General features: G+C 36.5%; 1 protein-coding gene across 1 annotated transcript in view; it reads right to left on the reverse strand.

Moving 5' to 3' along the window:
- The window catches only part of LOC121381804 (neuronal acetylcholine receptor subunit alpha-10-like), a 125,140-nt gene extending 99,455 nt beyond the window's left edge, over positions 1-25,685 (reverse strand). Inside the window, exon 1 of the mRNA XM_041511160.1 lies at positions 25,595-25,685. Coding sequence (XP_041367094.1) covers positions 25,595-25,685 — 91 coding nt within the window. The remainder of the gene's footprint in view (positions 1-25,594) is intronic.
- Positions 25,686-26,910: the final 1,225 nt, after the last annotated feature.

The raw sequence follows: 26,910 nt of genomic DNA on the forward strand, positions 1-26,910 counted from the left end.
CATTTGAGAAACATGTTAACGGTAAAAACCTATAACAGCCTAAACTATGTTACATTGTCTAATAACTAAGATGAATACCTTTAAACGAGTAATGGCTGTTACATATAACGTTATATATCACAATATGCATGTATTCTGTGACTGACAAGATTATAAAGTGTAAATACATGTATTAGGGTTTTCTTAAGCTAAAAATCGCCTCCATGAAGAAATGAAGGAAAACGAAACATATTTAGTCAGTGTTAATCAAAGTGTAGTTATGAGTCTGAGATGCAAGGGTGTCACAAACGAAACCTGCCGTTACGACATTCGATTGCCAGTAATGAAGTGTTAAATGCAGACTTCTGTACGTTCCCGTACACACGACTTTCGATTGCCAGTAATGAAGTGTTAAATGCAGACTTCTGTACGTTCCCGTACACACGACTTTCGATTGCCAGTAATGAAGTGTTAAATGTAGACTTCTGTACGTTCCCGTACACACGATTTTCGAGTGCCAGTTATGAAGTGTTAAATGTAGACTTCTGTACGTTCCCGTACACACGATTTTTGATTGCCAGTAATGAAGTGTTAAATGTAGACTTCTGTACGTTCCCGTACACACGACTTTCGATTGCCAGTAATGAAGTGTTAAATGTAGACTTCTGTACGTTCCCGTACACACGACTTTTGATTACCATATTGTCTCCTTGTTTCCTCTATTTGCTGGGTGTAGCCTATCTTATGACCTCGAGCGATCATACGGAACTTATTTCTGTCTCGGCCTCCACCCCCCCCCCCCCCCCCCCCCCCCCCCCTCCCATCCGCCACATATGTACTACACGACACTCTTGCCTTTCGCCAAAGGTTACAGATATTTGAGGTCTTGACCTATAGATTTAAAGCAGCAGTCTGGAGTATGTTTGTATTATTTAACCATTTAGAAAAAAATATCCACCTTCATTTTCGCACCGCCACACGCCATTCTTCGATTCCTTTGGTCACAGTCACATAAAATGTATTTTGCGAGATGTTTGTTTTTAAAAAATCAAAGAGTGTGAAAATATATCTTCACGAAATACCGAGGAGGTAAAAATTGCACTCCTTAAAACAATCGATGTTAGAGGTGAAAATCCCAAAACTCAAAATAATAGGATTTGGAAGGGAAATGCGCTTTGTTCAAACATATCTCGCCCATCGGATTGAATTTACGAAGTGCAGAGGCGTAATCGCTCTCGTTACCATAATAAGTTGAAATGAGGTTTCTTTAACGACACATTGATTTATTAATCATCGGCTATTGGATGTCAAACATTTGGTAGTTCTGACATTGTAGTCTTAGAGAGGAAACCCGTTACATTTCTTCATTAGTAGCAAAGGATCATTTATATGCACCATCCCACAGACAGGAAAACAGATACCTTGGCCTTTGATATACCAGTCGTGGTGCACTGGCTGTAACGAGAAATAACCCAAATGCCTTCCCCGCCATACTGTCCACGAAGGCATTTGGCGATAACCGTTGATTGTGGTAACTCAATGAAACTGCAGCTGTTTGTGTTTCGCATTAGGAAATAATGCAGAGCAAAGATAATCATTATTAGCTCCAAGTCTAAGTCCAAGCAATCACCTTCATGTAGACAGGTCAATACCCGCTACTGAGGGAAGCACGTGCAACGTTTACAGTTCGGTAGATGAGAGATTTGACGGTTCTTTAGCTCAAAGTCGTTAGGTCTTAACGCGTGAACCGTTCGTCGTATTGTTTGATCCACTCAAAGCCCGAAGTTAGGTTTTAAGCGAGTATTGTATATCTTGAAATGAGCTATTACCCAGGACTGAAAGAAAGCCAAAGACAGGTGTGTTGTCTCGTGATGATATTGGATTCGCCATTCTTTAATTAGTAATCACCGCTTTTCTCTACACTGGCATATATATGGGTTACGTTAATATTAAACGTACACGTTGGCCTCACCCTATTTTAGCCGAGTGTTTTGGAAAAGATGACGATGATATGACGAAGTGTACTTTTTGGAGACGAAATGACCAAATTAATTTTCTTAGAGATTTCATGTTTTAAGGAATCCAAAACGTTGTTAAAACTGACTCCCTTCACGTGATCCTAGCATTTATTATCACTGAATTCTGTTGATTTGAAAACAAGCGTTCAAAGATCCCGTGCACCTCCAATCTGTAATCGACGCAAACTGTCTGCGTCTTTATCACTAACCCTCAAAATATAAACAACCCCACAAACCCTCCTCCACTACCAATTAAAAAAAACCCACACTACAAAACATCGAAAAACAAAACCCCACCCATTACAATTTTGGTCTCTATCGGTCTGCGTGGGTCGCAGACGTGTGACTGATTGTAAGGAAACTTATTTTAAATTTCATAGGCGACGAATGGTACAAACAACTGGCCCAATGGTAAAGCGCTCGCCTGATGTGCGGTCGGTCTAGGATCTATCTCCGTCGGTGGACCCATTGGGCTATTTCTCGTTCAAGCCAGTGCACCATGACTGGCATATAAAAAGGCCGTGCTATGAGTTCTTCTGTCTGTGGGATGGTGCATATAAAAAGGCCGTGCTATGAGTTCTTCTGTCTGTGGGATGGTGCATATAAAAAGGCCGTGCTATGAGTTCTTCTGTCTGTGGGATGGTGCATATAAAAAGGCCGTGCTATGAGTTCTTCTGTCTGTGGGATGGTGCATATAAAAAGGCCGTGCTATGAGTTCTTCTGTCTGTGGGATGGTGCATATAAAATATCCTTTGCTATTAATGGAAAAATGTAGCGGGTTTCCTCTCTAAGACTATTATGTAAAAATTACTAAATGTTTGACACTTAATAGTCAATGATAAATAAATCAATGTGCTCTAGTGGTGTCGTTAAACGAAACAAAATAACTGGAGAAGTGAAAGTATCTTGTTTGCACACTAACCCACTTAAAGTCATCTATCAGTCTCGTATCAGGAGATACATCTATCACGGGCTGGACGGAACCTCAAGTCAGCTGTTAATTAGGCCCCATACAAAACTCTATAAGTTTTCAAAAACAATTTGTTATTGATAGCCAAAGCCATCATGTTCTGCAGTAATGGGTTACTTCTCTAAACCGGACAACCAAGAGTTATATTATGCATTTGTTTTAACACTGGTGTTATACTAATGATAACCCATGATTAATTGGTGCGCTGGAGGCTCGTTAAACAAACTCGAATATGCTTTGTTTCACCGCCAAGTGACCAATACGAACTCCCTCCGAACAGTATACTTTCAGACAACGAACGAATTAAATGCGGACATTATCCCGTATTCCGTGTGTCCTTTGGCAGCGTGTGGCCTTTCGATAGCAGACCTAATGAAAGTAACTTGTTTGCACACTAACCCACTTAAAGTCATCTATCAGTCTCGTATCAGGAGATACATCTATCAGGCGATGGGACGGGACCTCATGTCAGCTGTTAATTCGTGACATGGTTAGTTTCCACTTATTTAACGGGAATCCATTTTAGTTAGCATGCATCTGGAACCATTTTGGTTTGAATCAGGCAATTGTGTTTAGTTGCAAACACATGCATTGCAATATTTTAGGTACAGTGTTGTTTCTTGTGATATTGTAATATTTCTGTGGTGTTATGGTAAGAAACAATAAAATGTTGGTGGGGGGGGGGGGGGGGGGAGTAATTGTCTTTCCTGATCTTTTTTTAATAATAATAAATTTGTCTTTCCCGATCAAATAAATAAAAAGTAATAATGTTGTGTTTTCTAATCAAATAAAACAATGTTTGTCGAGGTATGAACTAAAAGTAATCTTTATTTTTACAGTTTTAACCAAACGGTGGTGGCCAAAATATTAAAACAGTGTGATAAAAAAAGGAAATAAAACCCCATTTCCCCCATATTTGATATTTATATAAGGTCGTCAATAATCAATATAGTGTTACAAAATACGGTGTGGCCGCAAATCGTCTCCACAAAATGGCCCCGGGACGTAATTTTAGAAATAATGAAGATTCCCACAGAGCTTTGCGAATTTCTTTTTCTTCTTTTATCTTTACATAATATCCACATACATAGATCTACAAAAAGAGCCTGATAGAAGATATACTGTCAACGCGTAGAAACCTTTAATTGTTTTAATAATTAAGATTATATCACTTACAGGATATATGCAATTACTTGAAGTGAGATTCACTAGCGTCACTGGTTGGCTGATGACCGGACACAGCTGAGACAGCGAGAGCTAAGAAACCAAGATTGTATTTGTGTAATTACTATAACTTCCTCTAGTTACATTATAATTGTAGAACTTGTTACTAAGGTGTGTCCGAGGTACAAACATACCTTTTGTAATTACTATATCTTCCTCTAGTTACATTATAATTGTAGAACTTGTTACTAAGGTGTGTCCGAGGTACAAACATACCTTTTGTAATTACTATATCTTCCTCTAGTTACATTATAATTGTAGAACTTGTTACTAAGGTGTGTCCGAGGTACAAACATACCTTTTGTAATTACTATATCTTCCTCTAGTTACATTATAATTGTAGAACTTGTTACTAAGGTGTGTCCGAGGTACAAACATACCTTTTGTAATTACTATATCTTCCTCTAGTTACATTATAATTGTAGAACTTGTTACTAAGGTGTGTCCGAGGTACAAACATACCTTTTGTAATTACTATATCTTCCTCTAGTTACATTATAATTGTAGAACTTGTTACTAAGGTGTGTCCGAGGTACAAACATACCTTTTGTAATTACTATAACTTCCTCTAGTTACATTATAATTGTAGAACTTGTTACTAAGGTGTGTCCGAGGTACAAACATACCTTTTGTAATTACTATATCTTCCTCTAGTTACATTATAATGGTAGAACTTGTTACTAAGGTGTGTCCGAGGTACAAACATACCTTTTGTAATTACTATAACTTCCTCTAGTTACATTATAATGGTAGAACTTGTTACTAAGGTGTGTCCGAGGTACAAACATACCTTTTGTAATTACTATAACTTCCTCTAGTTACATTATAATGGTAGAACTTGTTACTAAGGTGTGTCCGAGGTACAAACATACCTTTTGTAATTACTATAACTTCCTCTAGTTACATTATAATTGTAGAACTTGTTACTAAGGTGTGTCCGAGGTGCAAACATACCTTTTGTTCTAATGAAATATATATGTATGTAATCTTAGGAGAATCTTTACGAGATAAAGTTATACAAAAGTTTTATCTTCGTATATCAAGGCGTTGTGTGAAAAACAAACATCTGGAACATTATATATGGGACAGACGGACAGACATAAACTTATAGTCCCCTGCGGATGGACTGGCACGCGATTTAAAAGAGACAGACAGACAGACATGAGAGAGAGAGAGAGAGAGAGAGAGAGAGAGAGAGAGAGAGAGAGAGAGAGAGAGAGAGTATTAGCTGTGCGCACCCACCCAGTATTTGAGCAGATATTGGAAAACGAACACAGTACCTATGAGTCTTGACCTAATAACTAGGCCATCTAGACCAGTAAAAAGAAACCGATTCCATCCTAACAAGTAGATATTTATGACTACAAATAAGACCAACTTGACGCCTTTACTGCACGGTCTGCACGGGTCAGAGTCACGACAAAGTTAATGAAAATATTACTGACGTACAAATTTAATAACAGGTAAGGAAGTAACACTGTAATCGGATTTGCATTATCATTAACGACACGAACAGGCTGTCAGCATGCGCACAGTGAAGTGCGTCCCTATAACGGGTTACATTTAGTACGAATATATTTCTTACACACTGTTGCTGAGAACACCATGCTTTATTTTTGGTTACACATGGTTGTTAACACATGCACGTGTGTTAACAATTTCAAGACAACCAAGGACAAAATACACGATGGAAATCGATTATAGTTAACCTGACAATCATGTGTCTATGATGCGTAAGTCAGCTACAAGTGCAACGGCTGTAAACAACTTTTAGTCGAAAAAGATGTTAAAATTTTGTTAAAAACTGGTTTCTGAGGATATGTATAAAAAATATAATAATAATTTATGTCCGTTAGATACCATTTATCTCGCAACTCGTTATTTAAAAACGATACATTCTAAATCAACTCGCTGTGAGATAAATGGTATCTAACGGCCACTCATGTATTACTCTCTATTTGTGACGTCATCACAAGGTTAAATACGATCGCGTGTATCCGGGAGAAAATCGAACGTGCACGTTCAGAAGAAGCTGTTATAGCGCACGCCTGTCCTGGGCGCAGGTCTTACCACTGCCACGTCCTTCGTCGACGACAAGAAAGGATTGGGTCAGGGAGAAAGCTGCGTCGCCCACACTGGCAGGTACAAGCTAGCACATGACGCTCGAACGAAGCCCGGAAATGTTGGTCATTTACTATAGTGTACTTAAAATGCTTTTGTTGTTGATCGTTATGATGGTTCTGATTCCACTGCTGTTTAATTAATATATACTATACATCAGACAAAACAACAAGTCGGTGTCTCGTCAGAAAAAAGATACATACTTGATGCGGCGATGTGGATTTGTTTTCTTTTTTAGTTTTTAAAGCATGGATAGCAGAGAAACGGTCGGTATATTTAGGATGTTTACGATCTGCTCATCTGCCTTGGTCCATCCTCAATGGTCATGGTGACCCCTCCTCTGCCTTGGTACCCTAAATATTTTCCTAAGCAGTAGCAAGGGGGATTATGTACAGACATACAGACAGACAGACAGATATTTTATTAAAGTCTCGCCCACACTATTACATAAATGCATAAGCATTCTTAATACAATAATAATGAGGCCCTCCTTATGGAGTTACGAGAGACTAAGACGAAAAGATTATTAAAATAAACACATATTATAATAAAATACACAGTAGACATAAAATTGTTGAAATATACATATATACATGACATGAATTAACCATATAAAAACCATTTACGTCTTTTTAAAATATAATAACAGGTTTTGGCACATAAAACACATACGTGAATCGCTAAAAACACAAAAAAAATTGTTTTCTTACGACATTGGATAAAAATCGTTAATTAAAAACTAGCTTCTGAAAACAGCGGATATCTAAGATCATCATAAAGAGGACATTAAAACGTGAAATTCATCTTCAATTAAAAGGCTTTTACACACAGATCATGTTCGTTCCTTTAAAGGTAGACGTTCATATCTACCAGTTTCTATCCTGAAATTTGGAAACAGCACTTCTATGCATTCCTGACAAAAGAGTAGACATAAAATTCAGTAAAATATTGACATTTAAAATGTTTGTATGGTCTAAGTTTACCAGTTGGCCCACTTATCCGTGTAGTCCAATCAGATATATATTTCGTACAACGCACAAATTACTCCTACAAAAACCAACCTCATACTGCGGGAAATTACAAAAAAAACAAACCCAAAATGTCGACGCGCAAGGGTCAAAATCGACGCGCGCGCTGACCAAAGACCAGACATTTATTTTGTTTGGCAATATGTACAACGTTTCAATAATGTAACTATACGGTTTCAATAAACACTGTTGCAGATGTGTTGTGGTTAATTGGTTTATTACTATTAGGAAAAGGAAGGAAAGAAATGTTTTATTTAACAACGCACTCAACACATTATATTTACCGTTATATGGCGTCAGACATATGGTGAAGGACCACACGGATATATAGAGAGGAAACCCGCTGTCGCCACTTCATGGGCTACTCTTTTCGATTAGCAGCAAAGGATCTTTTATATGCAACATCGCACAAACAGGATAGTACATACCACGGCATTTGTTACACCAGCTGTGTAGCACAGGCTGGAACGAGAAATAGCCCAATGGGGCCACCGACGGGAATCGATCCTAAACCGACCGCGCATCAAGCGAGCGCTTTACCACTGGGCTACGTCCCATCCCTATTAGGAAAAGGTCACCGAGTATTTAAATAAAACCTAATTGAAGTGGCTTATATTTAATAGTATTAGTCACCATATTAATAAGTATTAATAAATATATTTTAAAAAAATTGTCGTTAATTAAATAAAACCCTTGTTAATATCTTCGTTGTTGTGAGTTTAAAAATGAAGATGTGGAAATGTACTTTCGTAAATGATTTAAAACATTCATAAACATTAAAATCAGGTTCATACTATGATATTGATTTTCATAATTGTACGTCTTCTATCTTCTATCGCAGTTGCCCCCCCCCCCCCTCCCCCCCGAAAACAATCCGGAAAGCATTAAAGAAACTTAAAGAAAATTCTCTTCTTAACTGTTTAAGGAGTTTTAGACTATTAACTACTCAGTTGCCCCCCCCCCCCCCCAACAAAAAACGGCCCTGAGGGGTCAGCATGAATCCCCATGACTACTGCCTTTATTAACAAAACTAGTGTCTTTACTGACTAATTAACTAATTTATAACAGCCACATATGATCTTAAAGAAAGGTTGAAGAATGCATATTCAGTAGAAATATATAAATACGCTTCAGTGATGTAGTGGATCAGTCTTCGTTCATCAAGATGGAAGGTACTGGGTTCGCACTTCGGCATTGGTCCCCACTTAGAGCGAGTTATGACAGGACAATGGGTAGGTGTACGACCTCTACACAGACGTCTCTCTCACTAACCACTAATATCTATTCACTAACCCATTGTCCTGACCCGATAGCCCAGACAGCTGAGATATGTACACAGAACAGCGTGCTTGATCCTTACTCGGATATATATATATATATATATATATATATATATATATATAGAGAGAGAGAGAGAGAGAGAGAGAGAGAGAGAGAGAGAGAGAGAGCCAGACAGAAAGACAGAGGCAAAGGTATATATATATATATATATATGTGTGTATGTGCATGTGCATGTGTATGTATATGTGTATGTGTATGTGTATGTGTATGTGTATGTGTATGTGTATGTGCATGTGTATGTGTATGTGTATGTGTATGTGTATGTACATGTGTTTTGTATGTGCATGTGTATGTGTACGTGTATGTGCATGTGCATGTGTATGCGTGTGTGCATGTGCATGTGTGTCACGGGGATCCTATAATACCCGTAACTGAATGAAACACGATTGTCCAAATATCTCTCCTAACTGTATATCTATTAGATCTCTCTGTAACAGGCAGTTATACCCGCTGGCTCGTCTAGGTATGATCAGAGATAAGATCTTATATAAAGTATATATTATTATAGCACGTTTAGTTCACTAGAAAACACAACAAAAACACAATACACTTTGGAATCTGTATTAACCTACGCTGACAAATGTACTGCCGCAGTAGTTAATTAACAACAACAAATAATAACAACCCAGAACTGATCACTTAATTAGTTAATCTCTAGGTGTCTAGTTTACACAATATGCTAATCACTTCACCGTGACACAACACCCACACGTGTGATAATTGAGAAACGCTTCCAGGAGAACTTAATTAATAAAGGAATTACAACTCTATTCCTAACTGGTTAATTTTTAATTAACCCTAACTACTCATTCAATAACCTTGTAATACAGAATTAATACTGGTACCTATCACAATAAAGACAATAACCTACAGTTTACCTAGGTCCTCTAGGATGACTGGTTAAGCTTTTTATAATTATTTAGGACAGTGAGCCTACAGAAAGAAAGAAAGAAATGTTTTATTTAACGACACACTCAACACATTTTATTTACGGTTATATGGCGTCAGACATATGGTTAAGGACCACACAGATTTTGAGAGGAAACCCGCTGTCGCCACTACATGGGCTACTCTTCCGATTAGCAGCAAGGGATCTTTTATTTGCGCATCCCACAGGCAGGATAGCACAAACCATGGCCTTTGTTGAACCAGTTATGGATCACTGGTCGGTGTGAGCCTACAGATTACTGCGTCAGATGACCGGCAGCACCGTCTAAATAATATTGGTATAATACAGTATTAAAATATTTAAAGTCACATCAATCACATCAAGGTTATACACAGAGCAGAAAAATATATTTACCACGCCCGGACTGAACTTATATATTTCGTTCAGTGGACGACGTCCGTTTCCCCTGCAGCCTTCGTATGTTTCTCTCCGAATTCTCTAAAACCCTAGCTATTTATTCAAAACTCTCAGAGACAGCGAATATCGCCTGGGGGTACAAGGCGGTACCTCACGTATCATGTGGATTTTCCACAGCCACCACGCCGGCATATTTTTCTCTGATCGTCAGACTGGCTGTCGCCATTCCGCGAGCAATCTCCTGGTCATAAACAGCACTAGAGGAGTTATTACGTAACTACTGGCCACATGGCCTCCACACCTGCGCTAGGTGTGTATTAGAAAAGCTCGACGACCGTCGCGCAAAGGTATCACGTAACAAGTTGCCCATCTGGGCTAAGTGCATTTGGAACTGCACACGGTCCTCTAAAACAATTAATATGTACCGTCACAATGTGTATGTGTATGTGTATGCGCGTGTATATGTGTGTGTGTGCATGTGTATGTGTATGTGCGAGTGCATGTGCATGTGTATGTGCGTGTGTATGTGTATGTGTATGTGTATGTGTATGTGCATGTGCGTGTGCGTGTGCGTGTATGTGTATGTGTATGTATATGTGTATACATATGTGTATGTGTATGTATGGGTATGTATGTATGTGTATGTGTATGTGTATACGTATGTGTATGTGTATGTATATGTATATAAAGCAAAAACAGAAAAACAGAAATAAACAGATGACAACATTCAAGTTAAAATTAATAAGTGAAATATAATAAATGTGTTACAAAAAGAAAGGTTTTGAGGAGTTATAAGAACCAATATAGCCATCAATATGGTCCAAGTGTGGCTGGGGAAGTAATTCTTCTAAACACCTGCTCCTGGACTCGCTCGCTCATGTTTATGTATAACTTGCTTTGAACGAAACAAATCACATGTCTTGGAATGTTGTTTCTCCACCACGGGGCTTATAAAACGCATTGGCGTGGAACAACACCTTTTAGTAATCGACTTGATAAATGAAATGGCTCGAACCTTTATGATACCCTGGTGAATTATAACATTTATTAGCATAGAACAAAGCGTTTTACTAATCAACTCGCATATGACGAATTGTCCGGTAATCGCAAGTTGTAACCTTAACGAAACAGCTGATATTTCACAACACTAATGAATGTTGTATATGCACTCAGTTTGATGTTTGGTATAATTTAGTATTAAACTCCTGGTCGGTTTTCCTGGCCATATGTAATGGCTGGAATGGTCGTTTTGTTGCTGGATCGAACATAGGCGTACTAGCTCAAATTTTTGTAAGGGGGTGGGGACAGTTTGGCGTTTGCCCGAATTAAACAAAAATTACCGAATCTGGATAACAACAATTATTCATATTATCATTACTACCAAACAGCTATGTAGGTTGCAAACGAATCACTGCGCATTCTTACATAGATTACAACTAATTGTTACGGTAGAATGATGGAAATACATAAAAACAACGTTAGCACATTTTATTCGAATATTTGTATCAATTTTGCCCGAATTTGAAGTTTTGCTCCAGCACTAGGGGTCAGTTGCACCTCCCTACCCACTGTCTCATACGCTTATTTTGTTTCATTTTTTAAAACTTTACTTTTTTTTTTTTTTTTTTTTTTTTTTTTTTTTCTTTTGAGGGGAATCTTGTTGATATAATTATATTATTGTTGAGGTGAGGGGAAGGTATTGGTCATTTCTGGTAGTTTTCAGTAGCCAGTTTTGTTACCATGGCAAACATATTTAACTTTTAATTTATTCCATCTTTTATTTGCAACATAAACAAAGTTCATTCGACTCTACATTATGGAGCACGGGTTGTATCGGGAAAACAAATGATTTCTGCATCTCAAGCGAGTGCGCCAATAATCGCCGAGCCGCTTTCTAATGCCAGTGGCGTTGCACGAGGGTGAGCGCTCGCGAACGGTTTGACTGGTTTCCATTTTATCCAATCATATTCCTTTAAGAAGGCCTACAACTAGTCTAGAGTATAACGCCGAGCGCTCGGCCCCCTTAACGCGCCCCAGGTAGAAGAGATCCAATCAAAACTGAACAACAGAACTCAATGAACAATGCTCAAAAGAACCCAATCACAATTACTGATGTATGGTCGTAATCAACACTGCACGGCTATCTCAGTTAAAGTCCAACGGAATGTCTTTTCATTAAAAATAATAACAAAATGTATTCATAGAAAAACTGTGACACTATCTATAAAATTAATCTCTATCCCTTCACTCTTCTAGATAATCAGACGTTGGTGTACGATAGAGCGGCATAAATTATCATAAAGTAATTATGTACAATAAGCGGACTCAAAGCATTCCTTTTACCGCGTACATTACTGCAGACCACCAGCTGTCGAGCGTGCCATTTTAATCTTGTCTTCAAACTGACGAGAATATCTTTGACCACTATCTCGAACATCGAAGAATTAGTTGAGGAAAAATCTTTAACAACAAAACTGTTTACCAAATGTTATATTTTTACATTTAATACACTGATTCCGAAGACGAGAAAGGACAATCACAATATTATCACATTTAATACACTGATTCCGGAGACGAGAAAGAACAATCACAATATTATCACATTAAATACACTGATTCCGGAGACGAGAAAGAACAATCACAATATTATCACATTTAATACACTGATTCCGGACACGAGAAAGAACAATCACAATATTATCACATTTAATACACTGATTCCGGAGACGAGAAAGAACAATCACAATATTATCACATTTAATACACTGAATGCGGAGACGAGAAAGAACAATCACAATATTATCACATTTAATACACTGATTCCGGACACGAGAAAGAACAATCACAATATTATCACATTTAATACACTGATTCCGGACACGAGAAAGAACAATCACAATATTATCACATTTAATACACTGAATGCGGAGACGAGAAAGAACAATCACAATATTATCACATTTAATACACTGATTCCGGACACGAGAAAGAACAATCACAATATTATCACATTTAATACACTGATTCCGGAGACGAGAAAGAACAATCACAATATTATCACATTTAAAGACGCAGACCCTAGTTTAGCCCGTGAAAATGGACACTAATTTGGTTAATCTACAAAACTAACACATCTGGATAAAGTTATAATATAGGGAAACTAAAGTCTGTGAGGTTTAAATGGGGATATAACGTCTAAAAATAGATTAGAGTCTGCCTCGATAACCGTTACTTCTCAGACGAACGTGCGTTTTTAGAATTATAAAATGTTTTCATTTCGGGGCATTACAAAAACCTGTATGACCAGAAACACTTCGGACTTACGAAAATAGATAATTTGAACAATAAAATAAAAGTAACTTCTACTTTTAATTATAAAAAATGCTCTGACAGTGAAACATTCGTCGCAGTGTTTAAACACGAGGGTCCTTCACTTTAAAGCTGCTACCTCTCTGTCGCAGCCCTTCGTTTCAGGAATCGTTTTACTGCTGTCCCACATCATCGATCCAACATAATGGTAAATCCTGGTTTCCATAAAATCTGTAACATATCGCCGAGCTCTGGCTGGGAGCGGGTACCGATTGGTGACTTAACCAATACGCCACCGAGACAGTGACAGTTATATATAACAGCCACCCATGTAGCATTACCTGTATTATCCACTCGTTTTAGTATTCTCTACATTAATATATCAGCCACTCGTGTGGCATCACCTGTATTATCCACTCGTTTTAGTATTCAGTACATTAATATAACAGCCACCCGTGTAGCATTACCTGTATTATCCACTCGTTTTAGTATTCACTACATTAATATAACAGCCACCCGTGTAGCATTACCTGTATTATCCACTCGTTTTAGTATTCACTACATTAATATAACAGCCACCCGTGTAGCATTACCTGTATTATCCACTCGTTTTAGTATTCACTACATTAATATAACAGCCACCCGTGTAGCATTACCTGTATTATCCACTCGTTTTAGTATTATCTACATTGATATATCAGCCACCCATGTGGCATTACCTGTATTATCCACTCGTTTTAGTATTCACTACATTAATATAACAGCCACCCGTGTAGCATTACCTGTATTATCCACTCGTTTTAGTATTCTCTACATTGATATAACAGTCACCCGTGTAACATTATCCACTCGTTTTAGTATTCTCTACATTGATATAACAGCCACCCGTGTAGAATGACCTGTATTATCCACTCGTTTTAGTATTCTCTACATTGATATAACAGCCACCCGTGTAGCATTACCTGTATTATCCACTCGTTTTAGTATTCAGTACATTAATATAACAGCCACCCGTGTAGCATTACCTGTATTATCCACTCATTTTAGTATTCACTACATTAATATAACACCCACCCGTTTGGCATTACCTGTATTATCCACTCGTTTTAGTATTCTCTACATTAATATAACAGCCACCCGTGTAGCATTAGCTGTATTATCCACTCGTTTTAGTATTCAGTACATTAATATAACAGCCACCCGTGTAGCATGACCTGTATTATCCACTCGTTTTAGTATTCTCTACATTAATATATCAGCCACTCGTGTGGCATCACCTGTATTATCCACTCGTTTTAGTATTCAGTACATTAATATAACAGCCACCCGTGTAGCATTACCTGTATTATCCACTCGTTTTAGTATTCACTACATTAATATAACAGCCACCCGTGTAGCATTACCTGTATTATCCACTCGTTTTAGTATTCACTACATTAATATAACAGCCACCCGTGTAGCATTACCTGTATTATCCACTCGTTTTAGTATTCACTACATTAATATAACAGCCACCCGTGTAGCATTACCTGTATTATCCACTCGTTTTAGTATTATCTACATTGATATATCAGCCACCCATGTGGCATTACCTGTATTATCCACTCGTTTTAGTATTCACTACATTAATATAACAGACACCCGTGTAGCATTACCTGTATTATCCACTCGTTTTAGTATTCTCTACATTGATATAACAGTCACCCGTGTAACATTATCCACTCGTTTTAGTATTCTCTACATTGATATAACAGCCACCCGTGTAGAATGACCTGTATTATCCACTCGTTTTAGTATTCTCTACATTGATATAACAGCCACCCGTGTAGCATTACCTGTATTATCCACTCGTTTTAGTATTCAGTACATTAATATAACAGCCACCCGTGTAGCATTACCTGTATTATCCACTCATTTTAGTATTCACTACATTAATATAACACCCACCCGTTTGGCATTACCTGTATTATCCACTCGTTTTAGTATTCTCTACATTAATATAACAGCCACCCGTGTAGCATTAGCTGTATTATCCACTCGTTTTAGTATTCAGTACATTAATATAACAGCCACCCGTGTAGCATGACCTGTATTATCCACTCGTTTTAGTATTCACTACATTAATATAACAGTCACCCGTGTAGCATTAGCTGTATTATCCACTCGTTTTAGTATTCAGTACATTAATATAACAGCCACCCGTGTAGCATGACCTGTATTATCCACTCGTTTTAGTATTCACTACATTAATATAACAGCCACCCGTGTAGCATTAGCTGTATTATCCACTCGTTTTAGTATTCAGTACATTAATATAACAGCCACCCGTGTAGCATTACCTGTACTATCCACTCGTTTTAGTATTCTCTACATTCATATAACAGCCACCCGTGTAGCATGGCCTGTATTATCCACTCGTTTTAGTATTCTCTACATTGATATATCAGCCACTCGTGTAGCATTACCTGTATTATCCACTCGTTTTAGTATTCTCTACATTAATATAACAGCCACCCGTGTAGCATGACCTGTATTATCCACTCGTTTTAGTATTCTCTACATTGATATATCAGCCACCCGTGTAGCATGACCTGTATTATCCACTCGTTTTAGTATTCTCTACATTAATATATCAGCCACCCGTGTGGCATTACCTGTATTATCCACTCGTTTTAGTATTCTCTACATTGATATAACAGCCACCCGTGTAGCATTACCTGTATTATCCACTCGTTTTAATATTCTCTACATTTATATAACAGCCACCCGTGTAGCATGACCTGTATTATCCACTCGTTTTAGTATTCTCTACATTGATATAACAGCCACCCGTGTAGCATTACCTGTATTATCCACTCGTTTTAGTATTCTCTACATTAATATATCAGCCACCCGTGTAGCATCACCTGTATTATCCACTCGTTTTAGTATTCTCTACATTAATATATTAGCCACTTGTGTAGTATATTCTATAGTAGCCACTCGTGTAGTATTTTCTATATTAGCCACTCGTGTAGTGTATTTTTTTTTATTAACCACTCGTGTATTATTATCTATATTAGCCGCTCGTGTAATTTTCTGTGTAATTATATTATCCATTCATGTAGCAGTGTCCATATTAGCCATTCGTTTAATATTATCATTATTATAAGCTCGTGTAATATTTATATGCTAGCCACTCGCGTTGTGTTATTTCTATTAGCCACTAGTGTAGTATTCTCTATATTAGCCACTTACGTGTTATGTTTCATATTGGACATTCATGTTTTATTCTCTATATTTGCGAGTGACGTATTATGTTCTATTTTAGCCACTCGTGTACTATTGTCTGTATTAGCCACCTGTTCGTGTCGTATTATCGATAGTATCTCAATCGCGTTAGTCCACCGCGCCTAAACACGTGTTGAGTGGTAGTAACTTACATTGGAGTTTTGTTATTCGTGTTAAAACTGACAGACTGATATGCAGTTTAACCGCTTGCGTGCTAATGAGGCAGGTATTTACTAATCACGTGCGTGCTAGCATTCACCCGCCAGCAGAACGAAGTAATAACTGTGTTACGGTAAGGATCTTACTATAAACATATGTGGAAATTAAACAGATGGCAGAATTACTAACTATTAAACTGAAAGGGGCAACTGGAACCTTCGGTGAAAATCTGATCCACCATGTTCGAGAAGTCACGTGTTTCGTGAGAAGATCATTGGGATGTCGTAACATGTGTAATAAGAATCCATAATAAGAAGAATAACAAGATACAGACGTTTCTTCTATTGGTTAACATAATATTGTTTAAGTCGTTATGAAATTCAGCTTAACTAAACTTCGATCTTGCTTTCCTCTCCGATATTAGGTTTACGTGTGAAGAACTAACAAATCCCATGAGCTGTGTTTTCACACTTACACTAGATAAACTGGTTTCAATACACTGGTTTAACTAAACCACCTTTGGTTGGAAACGAGCGTTCAAACTACCGATAATCATATAAATCTACGAGTGAAGAAGAAAATGTACAAGCTACTGGAGCGTAAACGCCGAAGGAAGTATATTCGTACACAAGGGGATATGCTAGACTTGCTGAAACGCAACAATCCCAAAGAATTCTATGCCAAATTTTCAAAACGGAAAAAGTCAAATAGTGTTATACCATTGAACATTTTCTTTGAACATTTTAAATCAATAGCCTGTACTGAAGAGCGGGAAAATGTTAATAATACTGAAACTTTTAAGACCAAAGATGATTGTATTTTTGAAGAATTAGATAAAAATATTTCTATAACAGAAATTGAAACAGCCATAGAGAATCTGAAACGTGATAAAGCTCATGAACCGTATCGAATTCTCAACGAACATTTCATCGAATGTAAAGTATATTTTCTACCCATGTTATATAAAATCTTCAATTGTATTTTAAGCACCGGATATTTCCCAGACGGCTGGACTAAAGCTATAATTATTCCTATTTTTAAGAAAGGAGATCAATTCGATCCTAATAATTATCATGGAATTAGCCTTTTGAGATGCCTAGGGAAATTGTTGACAAATATATTAAATCAAAGACCGCTTGTGTGGTCATCCACTTATAATATTATCAGTGATGCTCAGTTTGGTTTTCAACCAGGACGTGGTACAGTAGACGCCATTTTCGCGCTACATTCCATTATTACACAATCTTTGTCTGCAAAAAAATGATTATACTGTGCATTTGTTGATTATAAAAAGGCATTCGACTTTATCGACCGCCAAAAATTATAGTGCAAACTGTCAAAAGTTGGTATTAAGGGAAAACTGCTATCAGTTATTATTCTCTATATCTTAATGTTCAGAGTTGTATTCGTATTGATGGCTTCCGTTCAGAATATGTTGTTAACAACCTAGGTTTAATGCAAGACAAAGTATTCTCTCCCATCCTGTTTGCATTATATGTTAACGATTTTGAAATGAATTTTATTGAGAAGGGATGTGTGCCATTTGAATGTAAAAATATTAGTCTTTTTCTATTGATGTATGCCGATGATTTGGTGCTTTTGGTGAAGTCAGTGCAAGGCCTGCAACATATGTTAGACAGTTTATTTTATTATTCAGCTGAATGGGGAATGGAAGTTAATATTACTAAAACTAAGATCATGATTTTCAGGAATGGTGGGATAATTAGTAGTTCAAAGAAATGGATTTATAACGGTGAAATATTAGAACTGGTTAATAGTTTTTCGTATCTAGGTTTTATGTTCTATTATAATAATAGATTCACAGTTGCAGTGAAACACTTAGCAGACCAAGTTAGAAAAGCTTTATTTGCCTTGCATTCTAAAACAAAACCTTTGAAATTAAATATTGAAACATTGTTATCATTGTTTGACTGTTATATCACATGTATGTTATGTTATGTTTCAGAAGTGTGGGGATGTCATAAAGGAGATATGGTTGAAAGAGTACATCTTAATTGTTGTAAAAAAACTGCTTGGGGTTAAACAATCTACTAATAATTCTATGGTGTATGCTGAATTCGGCTGCCTCCCATTACGTACCAGTAGAGTATTCAACATGATAAAGTACTGGTCTAAGCTTCTGAAAACAGATAATTGCATTCTCAAAAATTGTTACTTATATTTGTACGACTGTGCTGAAAATAAAAATAAAAACAATTGGGCGTATTACATAAAACACAAACTAAATATGTTAGGATTTGGTGATTTATGGACCCACCAACAGCTAGACCCAATACATTTAACACCCATTAAACAGAGAATAATAGACCAATCCCAACAAGCCATTAGAGCTAAAATCTCAGATTCCACTAAATGCACACATTACTTGCATTATATTGATATTTATGCTTTGCAATATTACTTGTCTAAATACATCCCAGAGTGATTTAGGTAAGCTATAACAAGATACCCTCTATCATCACACAATCTAACTATTGAAACTGGCAGATACAATAATACTGACAGAACAAATAGATTATGTTTAATTTGTGATAAAGATATTGAAGATGAATTTCATTTTGTACTGGTATATCCATTTTATAGTGAATTAAGAAGGTCATATATTAAACTCTACTATTGGAAAAACCCATCTATTGACAAATTTAATCAACTATTTTCTATTAATAACATTAAGCAGATATGCAATTTAGGAAATTATCTGTATCAGGCTACCCATTTAAGAAACAACACTATGTAGTTATCTCATTTATTTAGTTTATTATAAAAGTTATTTATTTTTTATTTATTGTTTATTTACTTTCCATTATACATTATTTCATTATGTGTCACCATTGTTCATTTGTGTATTTATATATTTATGTTTTTTCTTCATGTAACATATGGTACGGAAGCGTATTAGTGCCACCAAATGCAATTAAATAATTCTATTTGCCTATATATAATCAACTTTAATGTTGGAAAAATCAACTTCTCAAGGTCAATAAAGAATTAATGTTCTCACGTGTAACAGCTGTACCGGTATAAGGCGGAAGTGTAGTTATTGGTACTCGCGCAAGATAGGAAAACAACAATAGACTACGAGTCTGTTAGGCCGTTGCAAACGCACTTATGCCTTATTCTAACTATGAGATCACTGTCACTTCCGCCTCAAACATGTTTAACTAAAACAATTGCGTTCTTACTCACATTTAAACTGTTTTAGTTATGGTAGTTTAACTAAACCATACACCGAAGAATATTAGTTATGCCGGTTTAGCTATATCGATATAGTGAAAAGATCGCGTTCACACTTACATTTTAAACTGGTTTACTTATGCCACTTTAGTTCAACGTGTAAGTGTGAACGCAGCTACAGTCATCGTGGGTCCAGATCAACTTTCATTCGACCATTGTTGGCATAATTCTGCCAGTAGCTTTGACGTATTCGAGTATTCGCGACCGACAATCACATGTATGCGACATGACGTTGGTTAATGTCAGATCTACCAAAGAAAACCCAGTGAGTGAAGGCAGTAGGATCTGATCCACTGAGACTCCAGACACCGGTGTTCTAAAGAAGAAAACGTACTTGGTATGTAATGGTCGTGGAGAAAAAGGCTCAGTTAGTTGCAAACAGTTGAACAATGGCAGCAAACTACGGCCAATCTCTCTGTATGCGAGACACAGAAAAACAAACACGCTACGTCCAGAGTGTCTGCAATTTATCCAGTGCATTGCAAAATCAACACTTGCATAAACGAAATCTTTCAACTTTAGAATATAATGTTTAAATAAAACCTTTCCGTAACAAAAAAACATCCTAATAAATTGGACACAAATTTGAATAGCATGCATATTTTATTTTATTACACACCAGTGTAGGATACTGCTCACATCATAACAATCACTCAATATCTAACTAGTGTAATATTGGCGTGACGTAGATCACTTATAACATGTAGTAGGTCTCGACATCTGCTTACTTCTGCCTTGCGGCTTGTTTGCAGTTGATTTTTAATAAATAAAATACTAAACTAGCTTGTCTGTTGTACCATTTTTTAGCAAACTTGTGAACAGTGTTGGTATCTGACTCGCTTTCGCTCGTCAGATACCAAAATTGTTCACTCATTTCATAAAAATGGTATGACAGGCAAGCTAGTTTAGTATTCTATATATAAAATACATTTTAAAATATCGTATGTAAAAAGTGAATATAATAATTATTATTAAGTAAATGTTTTTAAATTTCATCATCAATCATTGACCGACCAGCGGAAATAAAACAAAAGAAATAGTGTTCGATATTTTAATCAGTGGCTATTAAAACCATTGCCGTTCGCTTGCTTCCATCATTTTTAATATGCTTCATACTAACAAAACAATTTTAACGACACCAATTGCATACTAAATAATTTTTCTTCTCTTATATAGATTGTCTTTCTGATTGTCCTGTTGTTTCTAATAACTCAAACTTCATGTTACTACCTAATAATAATGACTATTTGTTCGTACGTATTAAAGTACTGCGAAGTAAAATCCAGTTTGAGTTAATACAAACTTTAGGACGACTAAAAACACATTGAATATTCAGAAAGTAATATTCTAAACACGAAGCTGTATTTAATGTTTGGTGTTATAATGACTGGATACAGGGAAGTCCGTTCAAGAGTGACATAATTATACCTGTTGTCTGTGACACTTCGTCAAGAATTCAGAAACACGCTACCATCACTGTGACGGTACATGCTCTTAATTTCTTTTCGCCTGTGGCGATATTAATTGTTTTAGAGGACCGTGTGCAGTTCCAAATGCACTTAGCCCAGATGGACAACTTGAAACGTGATACCTAGCGCAGGTGTGCAGGCCATGTGGCCAGTAGTTACGTAATAACTCCGCTAGTGATGTTTATGACCAGGGGATTGCTCGCGGAATGGCGACAGCCAGTCTGACGATCAGAGAAAAATATGCCGGCATGGTGGCTGTGGAAAATCCACATGATACGTTAGGTACCGCCTTGTACCCTCAGGCGATATTCGCTGTCTCTGAGAGTTTTGAATAAATAGCTAGGGTTTTAGAGATATCGGGGAGAAACATATTGGAAGGCCCCAGGGAACGTTAGTCCGTTTGGGCTTGGTAAATATCATTTCTGCTCTGTTGTATAACCTTGATGTGATTGATGTCACTTTAAATATTTTAATACTGTATTATACCAATATTATTTAGACGGTGCTGCCGGTCATCTGACGCAGTAATCTGTAGGCTCACTGTCCTAAATAATTATAAAAACTTAACCAGTCATCCTAGAGGACCTAGGTAAACTGTAGGTTATTGTCTTTATTGTGATTGGTACCAGTATTAATTCTGTGTTACAAGGTTACTGAATGAGTAGTTAAGGGTTAATTAAAAATTAACCAGTTAGGAATAGAGTTGTAATTCCTTTATTAATTAAGTTCTCCTGGAAGCGTTTCTCAATTATCACACGTTACTGAACGAGTAGTAAGGGTTAATTAAACATTAACCAGTTAGGAATAGAGTTGTAATTCCTTTATTAATTAAGTTCTCCTGGAAGCGTTTCTCAATTATCACACGTGTGGGTGTTGTGTCACGGTGAAGTGATTAGCATATTGTGTAAACTAGACACCTAGAGATTAACTAATTAAGTGATCAGTTCTGGGTTGTTATTATTTGTTGTTGTTAATTAACTACTGCGGCAGTACATTTGGTCTGCGTAGGTTAATACAGATTCCAAAGTGTATTGTGTTTTTGTTGTGTTTTCTAGTGAACTAAACGTGCTATATTATATATACTTTATATAAGATCTTATCTCTGAGCATACCTAGAGACGAGCCACAGCGGGTATAACTGCCTGTTACAGAGAGATCTAATAGATATACAGTTAGGAGAGATATTTGAACAATCATATTTCATTCAGTTACGGGTATTATAGGATCCCCGTGACAATCGCATCAGCATTATACAGTTTCTCACAGACAGAAAGTGCACACTACGATTTTATTATACCAGTCATGGAGCACTTGTTTGAAATAATGGAGAAATATCAAAGGCTACGTTTTTGTATCGTTCTCTACAGTTGGCATATTATCTAATATGTGTTTATTTACAACAATCCTCTTCGATTAAACGGACATTCCTCAGTTTGCTGCATTGTAAGATGTTTCCGACTAACAAAATAGTTCTACGATTAAACTTACATATTAAACATATTTTCTGGTTTAGAATATCAATGTCTGTATAGTCAATGTGTTTCTGGTCGTCTTAATATTTGTAAGAAGCCCAAACTGGATTTTGTCTTCAAATAATTTCGTACGCACGAAAATATTATATTTTTGGAAATAAAATGACATTTAACCTAGTACAAATATTAGAACGATCAGAAACACGTTTAATATATAGCCACTAATATTTTATGCAGAAAAATATATTTGATATGTAATTACAATCGTTAAAAATTCTTTGTTAGTCGATAACATCTCAAAAAGTGCAGCAAACTCAGGGATGTTCCTTTAAGACAGTTATTGCAGACAGTTTTAATTGTCGATACTTTGTTTAAAACTTCATTAAAAAGTTGTTGTGAAACATCTTCTTTTACTACTGAATACACCAGTGATGTTTCGATGATCGATATAATCGGAAATTGATCGGTTTGGATCAACTGATGTGATGCTCGATTATAACATCCATAATGAATTGTTTGGGCAAATTTAAACTGTAATGTTCCTCCCGCCTAGATTATGGAATTGATGTAAACATGTTGTTTGGTGTTTTGTCTTGTCTACATACAAAACAAGCTTATTAAATAGTTATCAAAGTTAGAATTGGCGAATTGTAGTGTGTATGATGACAGGTGCAGTGTCAAATTCTCTATTATGTTCCTATATTTTTAAGCGATTGTGTAATCGATAGTTGATCAGTTGGTGACAGCCGATTATAATCGATAATCGATTTTGACATTCCAACGGATTGCCAGCCCTAGGTTACCCCGATGTGTTATTGTGGTGTGAATTGTACTAAAACTATGTATGCTGGTCGTGGCGGTACTAAATATGGTGTTTGTTGTCGTTTGGCTTCTTTTGGTTTTGTTGTTGTTGTTGTTGTGTTTTCGTGTAAAATATTTTCATTTTCTCCAGATCTTAAAGGGACATTCCCGAATTTGCTGCAACGTTTAAGGTGTTATCGACTAAAAGAGCCTTTTTAACGATTGTAATTACATATCATTGTTGTAATATATTTACTAGGTTAAATTTCATTTTATTTCCTAAATTATATTTCCAGTTTGGGCTCCTTACAAATATTAAGACGACCAGAAACACATTGAATATACAGACACTGATAGTCTAAACCAGAAAATATATTTAATATGTAAGTTTAATCGTAGAAATATTTTATTAGTCGGAAACATCTTACAATGCAGCAAACTGAGGAATGTGCCTTTAAGATGGGTGTGTCTTGCCATTTTAGATGTACAATTATGACACAATTAACCAAACAGCATAAAGGCACACAATAATAGATTTATTATTAATATATACGTTGTTAGGACTGAAAATTAAAATGAAATGTAAACGACAAAATCATTATCCGCAATGAAGACCATATCTTTGTACAATAAAGAGTCGAATTGGCATTTGTCAAAACGTTGGGTGATTCCACGAGTCTATCCAACGCCTCGTATATAGGAGGACAGCCACTCCCAAGAAAATCCTTTACTGGACAAACATCATTCTTGCACCGCCACAAAGAGGATTGCCACTCTCAGACTAGTTTACTAAATCAAAACTAGCACCGGAGAGAGCTCATTGGAATACATACAGCTGTGGTGACATGCACTCATGAATCACTGTCATAACAGTGTTGGCGAAAGGTGAGTATGTCCCGCCGGTGGTATACGTCATGAGTACCGCCACCACAGCTGTGAAGTCCGTCAGCAGATTGTTCAAATACGTAATGCTTTGTTACGTCCATCAACCTCAACACGCCACCACCTAATACTTTGTACACTGAAGTTTATATTATAGATAAAAGTCTTAAAATTAATTTGTACTCAAGGTGAACTTTTTCTGGCTGTTCGTCGGTGGGTTTTTTTTCAAAAGGAATAAACTTCAAACTGAAAACCAATATCACTTTGTACACTAGATGAGACGTTTGTAAAGAGTTTCTGTCTGTCAGTTAAACGGTTTTTTTTTCTGAATGGATTAAACTTCAAACTTTGCCAATTTTCGTTATGATAATTGCTAAACTCATTGTCCGAATGCTTAAATTTGTCCATCAACTGGGGTCTGACATCTTCACTATTAGCACCTTCCCATCACGTATCACGACTATACTAAAGTGATATATGAAACCAACCTTTTATTTTCCTTGACAGGATATGAAATTTAAACTAAAAATTAAATATAACAACATTTTAATATTTTACTTTTTAAAAACGAAACTATTGCAGTGATATATATATACGTCAATCACTGCCGATGCTACACATCAACATTTAAACGTGATTGTGTCGTGATTATAAGTTTAGAATTCCATTTTTCTCTTTTTTTAAATTACATCACCAGCTCATATTTATTTGAAAATGTATTTATTATTTTTACAATAACGTTTTTGGTATTAATGTTTATACACTGATATTTATAAAATAAAATACAATATAAAACAAATATATTGTTTTAAATTTGAAAATTCGCCACTTTGTTTTTAACAGAACCATATGTTCTTCTAATTTCTATAGGCCTGCTAACACTTTTAGTACCACCTATCGTTATTTATAAAATTGAAAGAAAAAAATCATCGCAATAAATCCATACTAAAAATATTATAAAACATATATAAATAAACATTGTCCACTTACCTGTATTTAATAGAAGCGTACAGAAGAAAACCAGTCTAGCCAGGTAGTCCACAAGACCGCCATACGGCATGCTGTAACCATTCTCCTGCATCGCACATCTGTAAAAACGTCTTTCCACGCCGCTAGACCGGTTCAATGACGCGTGCCGCTTCCTAGCTCTACACTCCGACCACTTGCAGATGGCGGATCAATACGGGCTGCGTTAGAAACAATCGCCACACCTTGATACGCGCACACACACCTCGCCGTCATGTATCAGTCGCCACCATGTCAGTTTCATAATAGAGTTCCGGTGAAATAAATCCGATAATGTATTTCAGGTGAAGTTAAGATAGTCGAAATATGCGTGTAACTTCAGGTACCATTCAAAGAATGCAGTCATTGCGTAGTTCTGTTGGACGGTTACATTTTTAGGTCGAATGTTTGGAAGATAACTATCGTAAGATATTGAGAAATAATTAAATGTTACGGGAGTAAAATAGCTTGTAAATAATTAACTTTTGGGACTGATATTTTAAAATATTTAATTAATTCAAAATGTTGACTAAGATTTTGCAAGTAGTATAACATTAGCATAGTATTTTAATGCAATCGACAAGTGATGAAAATCAATTTCTCTGTCAAAAAATGTCTATTTCTTTCAAGAGCAATTACTGATTGCATCACACGACGTTTTCCCAATATGTAAATGTTGCACACAGGAGAGATCAATTTCAAAGCAAAGACAGAATGGTCCTTTCTCTTAAGAAATGGATGAGCTGCGAATATCTGACGTGCAATTGAAAGCAACATGGATTTGACGTGCAAGATCAATGACTGTGTTTCCCGTGAGTGAAACTTGACCAAGTCTTGTTGACTCTACGCTACAGGTTGAGCACCAGGCGATCATAATACCAAGTTTATTGCAGGTAACCAGTACTGAAAGAAAACTTCCGCTAAGCAATCACTTGTGACTTTTGTTTTTGTAAATATGTAACTTGACAAATATCTGGCCATGAAATGAAGCTGGGTGAATATCGTCCCATGATATCCTATATCTTTGTCTGCTCTGTCTCTCTCTGTCCCTCCGTGTTACTGTTTGAACGGGAAGAGCTTTCTAAAGTTTCTGCCTTGTTTACTGTGTTCTCAAAGAAAGACTTGGGTGCGCGCGCTTTCCAGAGGAAATCACGCGCCACGTGATTAGATATTGATCAGAAGTGAAACCTGAACGCTTGTTCGACGGTTCGTCGAGATTTGGCATATTACGCCCACTGTACGACATTAACAGAGTTTAGTTTGACGCGACCACAACATGATTGTGTCATGTCTTTTCAACA

Source organism: Gigantopelta aegis, chromosome 9 (assembly GCF_016097555.1).
Source record: "Gigantopelta aegis isolate Gae_Host chromosome 9, Gae_host_genome, whole genome shotgun sequence".
Lineage (NCBI taxonomy): Eukaryota > Metazoa > Mollusca > Gastropoda > Neomphalida > Peltospiridae > Gigantopelta > Gigantopelta aegis.